The sequence below is a fragment of the Heterodontus francisci genome, chromosome 33 (genome assembly GCF_036365525.1).
Source record: "Heterodontus francisci isolate sHetFra1 chromosome 33, sHetFra1.hap1, whole genome shotgun sequence".
NCBI lineage: Eukaryota > Metazoa > Chordata > Chondrichthyes > Heterodontiformes > Heterodontidae > Heterodontus > Heterodontus francisci.
In genome coordinates, this window is record NC_090403.1 from 21668874 (window position 1) to 21681915 (window position 13042).

At 41.9% G+C, this 13042-nt stretch overlaps 1 protein-coding gene across 4 annotated transcripts in view; it reads right to left on the reverse strand.

Annotated features, from left to right (window-relative positions):
- Positions 1–3825: 3825 nt before the first annotated feature.
- tlk2 (tousled-like kinase 2) overlaps positions 3826–13042 on the reverse strand; it is a 160155-nt gene continuing 150938 nt past the window's right edge. For all 4 annotated transcript variants that reach the window (XM_068013160.1, XM_068013161.1, XM_068013163.1 and 1 more), the window contains exon 21: positions 3826–9814. In XM_068013160.1, the coding sequence (XP_067869261.1) occupies positions 9647–9814 (168 nt within the window). In that variant the 3' untranslated portion in view covers positions 3826–9646. The remainder of the gene's footprint in view (positions 9815–13042) is intronic.

Sequence of the window (13042 nt, forward strand, 5' to 3'; positions counted from 1 at the left end):
AAAAACAGCTTTAGCAATTTGTCCTGCCACCTTCAAAGATTTGTGTGTGTGAACGACTAGGTCTGTTTCTTTAAAATTTTATGATTTGGTTCATATTGCCATTCCTCATTCTTCCATCCAGAATGCATCATGACTCAATTCTCTGCATTAAGTTTCTTTCTCGCCACTTCCCTAATCAGCTCTGATCTCCCAGACTTCTACATACTCAGGAGAGTTCTAATCTGCATTGTAGAATGCAGCCCTCAATGCCAGAAATAAGCATGTTAGTTTCTGCGAAACGCAGAGTGGGCCAATTAACAAAAAGGAAACGGAGGTAGAATCAGCAAGCCAATTACAACTAATGTTAGTGATGGGCTGTCTGGCTGGAGCTTAAAGTTCAAATCCCAGCTGTGACAGACATGTGAACCCAGAGACCTTCACTGGAGGGCTTACTAGGTCTCAGCAGTACACAAGATCAGAGAATCAGTCTTGCTCTACAGAAAGTGGGACAGAAAATGAAAAGTGCAAAGAGCGGAAGAGAAGTCAGTTGGGGTAGAAAGAAGTCAGTCAGGGATGGGTGGAACGGTGTTAGTTTTTGTACAAAGTGCAGTGGAAGAAATAAAGTGCCCTGGATAACTTGGTACCTAACTATGAATACAGAAAGCACAGCAAGGCAGTTCTGTTAATGCAGAAGACAGATATTAGCCATTGCTTTAACACACCCTAGGAGGTTATTGACCATATGCAACTTTTTGTTCAATATCAGATGAGAATTCTGATTCCAGAAATCATTTTCTGTAAAGCTGAAAACATAGCAGATGGAAAAACTCATTAGTAAAATTCTAGAGATTCATTTTTTAAAAATCTACTAAATAATATGGATTAGTCCACATGGGAACACAAAAGGATGTAGTATCTATAGACAAATAATTCTACCTATACCTTAGTTAACGTTTCAGGTCTGGGACCCTTCATCAGAACTGATGAAAGGTGACAGACCTGAAACGTTAACTCTGTTTCTCTCTACACAGATGTTGTCAGACCTACTGAGCATTTCCAACACTTTCTGTCCTCATTTCAGAGTTCCAGCATCCGCAGTATTTTGTTCTTACTACCTGTAACTTACTTTGTCCGCAGCATCCTGGGAGCCTCTGGTTTCTCGCCTAATGCTGGAATTAAGCTATTACATGTCCTAAATCTAAAAAAAACTTGACTGAACTTCCAGATACAAACTTGATCAAAAACTAGTAGAATAAACCAAAAATGAAAGCAAAAGAAAGTTGCTAACATCTGTGGACTGGGATTTCAAACCGTTTTGTCTTTGGAAGACCCATAGGTACACATATCACGGAGCCTTGGGAACCACATGCAAAATTTAAATCCATCCCGGCAATTTGCAAACATCCTAAACTATTGATACCAACAGATACTGGTGTTTTGCTTTGGAATTATTGACCGATAAGGCAGTGCAGTAACCACCCCAAACTTCCTAGGCTCCAAATTTCATACAATACTTAGTGATTAAAGAATATAAGCACTACATTAGACTGTACTGCCAGGTCTTCAAGGACTAAAACCATCAGGGTTCAGAGGCTACAAGTGGCCCAGAAAACACAACTATATAAATTACTCTATGTATGATATACATAGGACTATATAGAATATACAGCACAGAAAACAGGCTATTCGGCCCAACCAGTGTATACTGGCAGTTATGTTCCACTTGAGCCTCCTCCCGTTCTTCCTCAACTAACTATCAGAATAACCCTCTATTCCATTCTCCCTCAAATGCTTATCTAGCCTCCCTTTAAATGCATCTATACTCTTTGCTTCAACCACTCCCTGTGGTAGTGAGTTCCACATTCTCACTCCTCTCTGGGTAAAGAAGTTTCTTCTGAATTCCCCATTTGATTTTTGATGACATATTGATGGCCTCCAGTTTTGCTCTTCCCCATAAATGGCCAGAATTTTACACCACCCCGACGAGCAGGATGGTGGTTGGGGGGGGGGGGGGGAGAGAAGAGAAGGGAAATGGGGTGTAAAATAGAGCAGGAGGCTCGGGGGGCCCTTCCCGACCCCTCCTGCCACCGCTTTCAGCAGGGCGGTGCAGTGAAAAATGGCCCGCCGCCCCAAGCCAATCAAGGCCCCTAAGTGGCCACTTCAGGGCCTTCACCCGCCTCCATGCGGATTTTACGTGTGGCAAGCGGGTGTTCTGGAGCCGGGAGAAGCCGCCTAACAAAACCAGGAGGCTTCTCAGCATCCCGGGGTGGCCCTCATGGTCGGGCACCCCCCACTACCCCCACAATCCAACATGCCATCCCCCCATACGACCACCCTTGCCTCGCCGGGTCCGACCAATTACCCCCGGCAAGGCAACCAAAACTTACCTTCCTTCCCGGCTCCCAGGCATCTTCTCTACATGCTGCAGTCCTAGCAGTGGCCACCGCTCCTGGTGGCGCTGCTGGGACTAAGAGGGTGGAAGTCCCACCTCATGCCAATCGAAGCCCGGGGACCCGCAAAATACGGGTCGGATCCTCAGGCGAGGCGGAAGCAGGTTTGCTGACTTTTCAGTCGGTGGCCAGCCCCCGTCCGCCTAGGGTAAAATTCTGACCTCTGTGTCTATTCTCTCAAAACCTTTCATAATTTTAATGACATCTATTAGGTCACCCCACAGCCTTCAGAAAAGAGATCCAGTTGTGCATCCTCTTCTGAAAGGTATTATCCCCCACCCCCACCCTGCCCCCGTATTTCTAGTTTCATCCTTGAACATCTTGCAGCAATGAAATAATAAGAGGACCTTTCACTTTGGGATCTGGGTTTGAATCCAGTACAGGATGAAGAGGATGGAAGCCTGCTGTCCATAAGGGCTTTGTGTGAAATGAGCTGGGGCAATCACAATCCTGATCTAGTTGGCATGGGCTGAGCACACAAAGCTGCCCTTAACTGAGAACTAAGTAACAAGCTCACTCAGAGGCTACAGAATGGCTGCTGTGGGAAATGGAAAATAAAGTCACATTGAACATTTGGGACTGAGGCAAATTGTTGGGACAGGAGGGAGCTTTAACTCTGCATTTGGCTATACCTGGCCCCGATTCTGCCACTGGTACCTGAAATGGAAATTGTTCCATTCACCTTAATGAATACAAATTCAGGTCATGCAGTACTATTTCAAGTATTATACAAATTAAAAGGATTCATTGGCTCAGTTATATAGCCAGTTGCAATCAGAATCAGTCAGAGGATCTGTTTCATTTGTCTTGACCAACAACACTAATGCAAGTTATCTGGTCGTGATCACATTGCTGTTTGAGAAAGCTTGTTGTGTGCAAATTGGCTACCAGGTTTCATATAACAGTGACTATACTTCAAACAAAGTACTTCATTGGCTGTAAAGTGCTTTGGGATGTCTTGAGGTCATAAAAGGCATTTTTAAATGCAAGTCTTTCTTTTCATGTACAATCCACAATCCCCTAAATTAGGATGCTCTTCATAACTACATCTTCCTGTAACATTCTTTCAATCACTTGTTTTTATTGTTTTTTTTAAAACAACCAGTCGGATCCTGCTTCTCTTCTTGCACAGAAGCCCATTGAATATAGTAAGGACTAGCGTGGTATGTCCATCCACTAAGGACATGGCCAAGACTGCTATTTCAGTTTAAATTCTCAATAACCAGAGAAATATTTGGGCCTGGCTTGGACCTTAATCTAAGAGCTAAAACAGCCATATTTCATCAGCTATATCACCCAGTTCCCAGTCACGGCAAGAGAATTTGAGGCCCTCCAGCGTAAGACAGGCCAGGTTCAACTTCAGACAAGATAAAACATTTTCAGGGATATTAAAAAGTTTGTTATGAGGTTCAATTTATTAGCAGATGAATAAAAGAAACAATTTCTACACTGCAGCAGCTATCAATGGACATCTAACGGTTTGGAATCCACACAGTCAAAGCAATACAATTTATTGAAATATACACAGCAACCCTCATCAACAGACTGGGTTATTAGCCAAGCATGTATTTCACAGTGACACATACTCACAGGGGCTCCACGGTACCTTCCTTTTGATTCAAAAGAAAATATCCGTACCGGTTTAACTTCACCCCTTCATTTTGTTTCTCTTTTGTACATTAAAAGTAAAGCTGTAGTCTAGAAGAGGCTCACGCAGTTGAAATCAGAATCGTCATCATACCACTACAGTATACAGTATTTGTACAAATTACTTTAAAAAAAACAGAACAGTTGGAAAGAGGAACCACAGGGAGAAATAAACTGGTCTGAAAGTTTACCAAACCAGGAGTTATTCACAGTGTTTAAACTAGCTGCAATGAAAGAAACTGAAAGGAACACTCTAAAACCAAAGTTCCTGCACAAGTGTAACTGCTGAATAACACTCAGCCATAAGGGGACGCTGATGAAGGATTTAGCTATGGGATGCATTTTTGGGAGCGTGGCGGGGGGGGGGGGGGGGGGGGGGAGAGGAGGAAAAGGAGAGAAAGGAGAGAAAGGAGAAGTTGCCCAAAGATTGCTCATATGCAGTGTACTAACTGGGACACACAAAATTCCAAATAGAAAAAACACATTAGGAGGAATAAACCAAAAGGGTGGTTTTCCATAAAGTGGTATGCATTGAAAAACTGGGATCCAAAAAAATTGATGTTCATGTTCATCAAACGACATCTGGGTCACTTTATTCCTTACGTCAAAGAATTTTCAGAAAAAAAGATGTGATCCAACCCACTGTGTTAGACAGTGACTAAAACCCATCAAGAAAATCTGGTACCTTTTAAATCTTCTATCATAGAGCTGTCGGAGGTTACAGCTATTCCAGGTATTACAAACAATGTGTTAAATTTATAACCTGCCAAAGACTTATCGAGCGGTCATGAAATTCACCATAAAAAACCAATGAACTGAAAGAACATCTTTAACTCTGCTGGATGTTTATTGGTACGAGAGCAAACAGAATTGTAAGCACAAAGTAGTCCTCCTCCCCTGAAAGAAAACCTGCTCCAGTCTATGTTTAAAAAGGTACAAGAGTAACTTTTCTCTTAAGATTTGTTTAGAAACTTAAATCGCAGCAAATTTGTATCATATCTATTAATGCCGTATCAGAAATGTGCTAAACAGCAACTTTCCCTAAGATTTAAGTGAGTAGGTGAGTGGAGGCATTGAGGACTGAAATTAACACTAATAATCCATTATAATTGGGTGGAGAAATATAGTACACACATTAGTTGAAAAGAGGACCACTCTAACTAAACAGGGCTTGGCAAAGTAAGCATATTCTCTCTCTCCCCCAAAAAAAGAGATCACACAAACAGAATTACCCACTCTGCAAAAGAATCTTGTGTTCTCTTGAAAAGAGATGTCTGAATTTGTCATTTTCTTGGGATCTATTTCTGCTGCTCATACCAACTATCAGATATTGTGAATTAAAACATTTTTTTTTGCCAAAAATATCAATTTAATCTTGTACAACAATGCAGAAACAACATTGCAGATGTTCAATGCAGACATCAGCCCCACCAGATTTATGCTATGGCAACATTCTCCTTTGACCATAAATGTCTACGGCATCAATGCTTCTGGGAGAAAAAAAAACATCTTTTGCCACAGATTGATAACACCCGTTATTCATAGTGGCAGTTGGTTTAATGGTTATATGAACAAGTTCCCCAAGTAGTTTATGATCAGAGGTAGCTACACTGGACATAACAAGTCTTCTAGATTGTGTTGGTCTTTTGGACAAAGTCAGCATTCCTCAACTTCACTGCGATCCTCCTTCTATCCACCCCCCCACTCCCCCAACAACCATTTCTAAACACAGGAGAAACTAAAATGCTGCTCCTGAGGATCCAGGGTGATGGTCAAGAGTTAAGAGTCAAATTCCTTCTTCTTTAAAAAGCTGTTGTGTTGCCAAGAACATAAGTGCCAACCACAAACATCGAAGCAAAAGTTCCCTTTATAAAGTGCACCCTCTGGTTGCAAATCACCAGGAACTAGACTTAGTACCCTTTTCCACAGCCTCTCCCCCACGATAACTGTATAGGTTCTACACTCTGATTGCTGCTGTTTGAGTACAAGTCAGACAAACGTTTTTAAAAAAAAAAACAAAGGGAATATGACCAATTTAATCAGTTATCTAATGTGATTAAAATGGACTGCCAAACTGCATTTCGCTGAAGTTGAAGTACACAATAAATTACCACAGTCCTTCAATAAAACCAGTATAAAATACAAATACAATAAAAAAAAATGGAAATCCACACTCACAACGCCAGTGTTAGTCCTTGATGATGATTTAAAGACAGCTGTAGAATTTGGGCTGGTAACTGTGCATCAACAGTGTATGATTCTATTTCAAATATAGACCTCAAAAGGTCATAAACTTTCTCCATAAATACAGTGCCGCTAAATCTGGGTCCAACATTACAGTTACTAATAATGACCCAGACTGAATTTTGTTTGCTATTTTATTTTACCTAGCTTGATTTTTAAAGGACAGTTCTGCTCCCATTGTACGCTGCACCTTCTAAACCTGGACACCAACCTGCCACTGCTGGGTCCACATGCGAACAAAATAACCCAATTTCTAGACAAAAACTGATGATAATACTCACACCGATGGGCACTAGATCCTTACTGTTGCTTTATCTTTAATAATGAAATGTGGATTCAGTGAGTGCCCACAACCTTGAGAATGGAACCTTCAATATAACTTTGGGGAGTGACAGAAGTAGGAACAAATCTCATTAATTTAACCAAATTAATAAACTATACTTTCATAGCTTAAATGGTCACTTCTCCCATACTTCAACAAGGAAGAACTACTCCAAGTAGTGCCTTAATGTCAAGAGGATCCACTCAGATACTTCACTGGAAGACCAGATCCAGCTCACACATGCAGTTGTTAAAGTGCAGTCAAGCTAGGTCCGTGTGTGCACAAGACCAATTCTACAGTTCAATTATTTGTAACACTGAAATTCTATCTAATTTTTGTTGACTAAAGATTCAGGACAGTTCAATAGGACGAGAAATTACTGTCTTGCTCTGCACTAAGTTTTGTGAAATTGCAGCTCCCTTGTACTTATTTCAAGGAGCAGATTCTACACTGTACTTTAGGCCATCTCGCCAGCTAGTATTTTCAGACCTCCATCAGAATTCCCTGCACAACTCACCACACTCCAATTTTGCTACTGTACCAAAGCAATATCATCGTATGCTTAACAGGTTCTGACTTGAATTCTGAGCAGTACCAGAGGGAAAATGCATTCTTCTCGCTTTATCTTGCCAATCTGAAAAGGGCATGTAAAAAGATCAAGAGACTCTAAAGATTATAATAGGAGACCAAATATAAAAAAGGTATTTTGATTTTGATCAATATCCCCCTATTAATTAAGGAGGATCCTTAAACATCTTCTTGTTGGGAATGAGAGGGGAAAGAAAGATTCCAGATAATGTAGGTATACTATGTGCTAGGACAAAGGCTGACCCACAGATCTCCATAGGGTTAGTTCACGACCTCAAGGAATTTATTATTGAAAATTCTGGAGGCTGGAAAAGCAACAGTAATATAGTACTTGATGACAGCGACTGTGAGTGTGCATACTTGCACAAATGAGAGGGGGAATAAAAAGAAAGCAAAAGAGGGAGAATGAAGGATAAAGGGAGTGCACAAGATGGCAGAGAGAGATAGAGAGCATGTACATTATTAGGAGTGTAGCATTCTCTCCACTCTGGGCCAATTTGCTTAGTACAAGATCTGCTACATACATGCACCTACTGGAAGCTCAGGAACAAGACCACCCTCTCCAGAACAGGATAATTATCATCCATGTACAGTTTGAGATAACCTTGACTGACAAAACAGCACCTGCATGCGATTAAAGAAAAAAGTATGGATATAGTGTATTTTGCAAGCAAGGGGCCCTCTTTTTACTTTGGTAAAAGCAAACATGATAAGCATTTCATCCAAAACTACTCAAATGGATTTATTCACCCAACAAAAAATCTGGGGCAGTATAAGCCAAATGGCCTCCTTCTGTGCTGCAAGACTTTATGAGACTAGTCTGAGCTGTAAGTTGCCTCATTTTACCTAAATTTTACTCCAGTTCGATAAGAAATTTACCATTTAAAAAAAAATAAATAGTTGCTCCACACTTTTTGGTACTAGTTTTTCGTCGGAAGCCCGAAGTAAAAAGGACCGTGCAGTATTATATTTGGGAAAATGCTCAGAAAGATATTCTGCTTCTCTGGAAGTTCAAATATCCCCTTGAGGGTAGGGTGCTTTTAATACAATTGACCAACTGCATCCAACCACAGCCCCAGAGTAGGGTCCAGTGCGGTTTCGCCCATAAGTCAGGGCTCTGTAGTTACCAGGTTAACTGACCATTTGGTCACACAGCAATGAGTGGTTGCTGTGTTTGTGGGAAGGGATGGGATGTGGCCAAATTACCATGTCAATATTTGCTGACCTGAACTAGACACCTCAACTTCAAAACAAAATTCTACTGAACTTGAACCAATTAACGTACAAAGACAATATTTCACCCTGAAGGGTTTATTACTTAAAAAAGGAAATAAAACCAGTCACATGAAAGGCAGACACTGCAATTTGCCAGATGAATATTTTCAGTTATTTTCCCAAAATAAAAAAAATTGAGATGGAAACTAACAGCAGATCACAAATATTGTGTTGTGCTCACTCATTAAATGCACCAAACCAGTTGGCAACAAAGCTGTGCATACGTCTTCTGTAAGTCAGACCAGCAAAAGCTGAAGTGAAGGGCTTGGTTTGGGGAGGCAGAGCAAGAGGAATAAAATAAATAACTAACTCATTGCTAGGATGGAGCAGAAAAACCCAGAAAGGCTGAAAAAGCAGATGTCTAAATGTCAAATCAAAGTATTTTTCCTCTTGTAGGTTTTTTGAAGCCTTAGTGTTGTCTGTGTGTCAAACTACAATTACCCGAGCAGAAAATGAGCAACATGTTAAAGGTACTGCAGAAACAGTGCAAGAAAAAGCAACATAGAAACAGTCAGAAAACAGATCAGAAAGTAAATGGACAGGAATCAAGGGCTGGAGGTGGGGTGAGGGAGGAAGAGAAACGGTCCAATTTAAAAAAAAGACCAACAGGACTGTTCCATAACAAACTCAAAGAACACCACTGCCACCAACAGGCAGCCTCAAAAACTTTGGAACAGTCGAGTCCCCAGTCTGATATCTGTGCTCAACTTGAAACCGATGTTACCAATTATTTTTTTTTGTCCGGGGGGTGGGGGGGGGGGGGGGGGGGGGGAATGGTTACAAGCATTTAGAAGCAAACACCTATCTTGATCACTCTCTTCCAACCCACAGCCACTTTCAGTTCAAGGTTGTGTCTGGGCTACAGCCAAGGGACATGGGAGAAGGATGCAGATTCTGATCATTGTCCTTTTCATTAGCAGCCATCAGTCATGGTCCGTGATTCATAGCCTCCGTCATCGCCTCCTTGCTTCCAGCCTGGAGCATCGCAGTCTCTGTCCATCTCGCTTCAGAGAATCAGTGAGGACGTTCTTCCCCACGGGTGGACAGACACGGAGAAAACACCTGGTACAAATCAGGATATCACCAGTATGGATTCTGTACTCCTTTTCTTTAATGTACCCTCAGTGGATAGTCTGCATGCTCAGTTTGAACTGTTGTTATTAGATGATCCAGAGGTTGATGCGACCACACCTGGGCTGGTGCTGGACACTGATTTCCTAATATGAGGCATCAAGTATGGGTCACTGGCAAGTTGCTGAACATCTATCCGGTCCTCTTTACGATATGCCAGACAGCGACGGATAAAGGCCTGTAGAAGAGATGAGAAAAAAAAAAAATCAATATTCCCCAAGTGTCATAAAACTACAGAATTCTTAAATATTAACAGGTATCTGATCATCCTGGCCTAATTTATTGAAACCCCTCATCATTTTTACCACCATCAGATCGCCTTTAAAACATCTAAAGCTATTTTGCACCCTATCCATAATCTTGACATCCTTCCTAAAAATGGAAACAATAGTCAAATAGTGGCCTAGGTTTGTACAGGTCTAGCTTAATCTCTGTGCTACACCCCATATCTATGAATGCTGGACTTTGTCGTATGGTTATGTTTTAAAAACTGCGATCTTTAATGCAGTGTAAAATGGACAGTCGAAGGAAACATTTGACCTCACACAAATTCTGCTGAGACATGCCATACCATGAAAACAAGGTACCCAGATCAAAGACCCTTTTGAAAGCAGGGTGCAAGTTTGTAACACCTAAAGGACAATGAGTTCCACTTTCCCAGACTCTTAGATTGTTAACAGGGAGCCAGAGGCTCTCAAATGCAGATTTGAGTTGCAATTTTTAACAGTTGGAAACAAAGGAAGACCTAGGTGGTTTTTCTACGGTTAGACTTATGGTCTCTGCAAATTGTCAAAGGCAAATGACTATTGACTTTTGATTTGAATAAATTCGAGAGGCTTTTCTAGGTTAGGCGGCTGAAAGGAAGAAATGAAGACCAACAGAGTTGTGGAGCCTAAAAAAGACAAAGAGAGGGAGGCCAATAGGTCGTTTCCGGTGAGACAGTGGCTCTCAGATCACCTATACAGCAAAAGCCTACTAAAATTTGAACCCGGTTCGAAGGCTCGAGGTTTGTGGATGAGAAAAGACCAACGGGCTCACCAGAGATTGCCTTATTAACTGAAGTCCAGTTGAATGCGCTCACAAGAAGGGAGCGAAGACGACCTTCGCTTTGAGAAGGACACTAGCAGCCCAAACCCATTGCATCTGGGAGGAGTTTGGGACTTTAAAATTGTAGGATATCTTTTCGATGAGAACACTGTGTAACGTCTCAATATGGGATAGGGTCTTTGAGTGTATTAATAAGTTAATGGGAAATACCTTTCTCTGTACTTTAGTGTATCAGCTACCTACTAGACATGTTTAGTTAATGTTGATTTTTAGTCTTGTTGTTATAACAAGTCTTAAAAAGTGAAATCTTGTCATGTAATTCCTTAATTGGACTGGAAAGTCATAACTTTTTTTTTAAAGTTAGTGGTATCAACTGAACTTGTAACACCAACTATAAAATGGAGGGTTCCATTTGTTTGTCCTGTTTTAAAGGTTTGTACATTTGAACGCTCAAGGCTATCGGCTCCTCATTCATCTCGCCCCAAAATACATCAGCTCACTTTCCAATCCTCTCCGGTTACAGGCGCAGTGCCGGAGGATTTCTAACACACTGTTGTTTAAAAAGAAAGGAAGGAATAGGCCAAGCAATTACAGGCCAGTAGGCCTACCCTCAGGGGCAAGTTATGGGAAAAAATTCTGAGAAACAGTATTAATTATCATTTAGGATTAATCAAAGACAGTCAGCGTGGATTTGTTAACGGAAGGTCATGTCTGACCAACGTGATTCAATTTGCCACGTGAGTGTTGTTACAAATCTCTATTATATTTAAAAATCCCGGTCACCTCCTTTCAAGTTTGGAATTTCCAAATTTCTCCACTCCCTCCTCATAGCCCAGCCCACTGATGTTGGGCATCAGTCACTCAGCTCTTCAAAATCTCTAATGGGCATCAGCGACCAGAACTGGACACTGAGTGATCCAAACACTTGGATCGAGCTAGAACAGGCGAATTTGGTTCTGCTGCAGGTATCTATTCGTGTTGAGTATAATTAGTTGCTTCTTTCAGGTGTGGTTTCCTGCCTGCTTTCTTTTTAGCAAACAGAAGTTGACTACCACTGTCCTGTACCTGTCATCATGAAACAGCCTCATGATCTAGGCCAGATGTCCATGTCCTTGCGTATGTACTACATGCACTCCTTCAATCTCTCTGAAGATGAGCTGAGTTAACAATTGGCGAGGCATCATACTGTTCAGCTCCTTAAACTGCTTTATCCCTCAACAGATAAAATGTGCACAACACCAAGTATGATGAAATTGTATCAAATACCTCAGTTTACCCAGGGTTATAAAGTAAACACATGCTCACCGGCCTACTTGAAGCAATTCTTACATAACATAGAAAAAAATATTGTTCTATAGCGCAGAGGTTACTTCTCTCTCTGTAGCCTTTACCGCTACAATGACTTCTGGGGCTGAACTTTACCAGCCCCTCGACACTGAGAGATGTGGCGGGGGGGCTGTAAAATACTTGCGGGCAAGGCCCGCCATGACCCACGATGCCGAGAAGCATCACCGCATTTCACTGCCGGCGGTGAGGCCTCGGTGTGACCCCTCCTCCCCCGCCACACAGTGGCGGAGCCTTCATTTTCCTAATAAAATTAATGCAAATAAATGTAAATGAGCTTACATGGACTGGGTGGCCATCCCACGCCAATATTGTGGCCGGAAGTCCTGTGCCTTCCGATCCCCGTTTGGGGATTCGAGGTGAGACACTGGTGGGGAGGCGGGAGGAGTTTAATTTTCAGGTGGAGGGATGGGGTGAAAAACTGAAAAAACTTAATCCATTAACTGAAGGGATGGTGGGAAGGGGTTGAAGGGCAAAGAGTGCAAAGTTTGGGGTTGAAAGATGGGGACTGTCAAAAATGGTTTTCGGGGGGGTGGGGGGCACAAAGATGAGGGAAATAAATATATTGTTTGATCATTGTGGGGAGGGGGGGTGGAGAAGGGCTTTGATGTTAAATCTAATTTTTTATTGAAATTTAATGTGCTGGTCTCTTTAAAATTTTACATCAGCTGTCAGGGCTTGAAGGCCTTTAAAAACGGCGCCGGTGCCTGCACTATGGTGCTGGATGCTGTTGCTGGGGATGTAGCAGTGTCCCTCTTTACGTCATTGGGGGCTGCAGTTCTGCTTCTATTCAAATGAGCTCCCGAATGTAATATCGCGGGCTCTCAGCGGCGGAGTCGTTGAGCGCAATGTGCGCCTTTTCTCAAGGTCGTCGCTGAGAATGGCGCCGAGTAGGTAAAATTCAGCCCCTGGTGTCTGTTGATTTTTTTTTTAAAAAAGGTCTTGTTTCAAACGCCAAGCTGTGGGAAGGACCAGATATTGGTAACAAACGGGTCCAGGTTTGTGTACGACAACT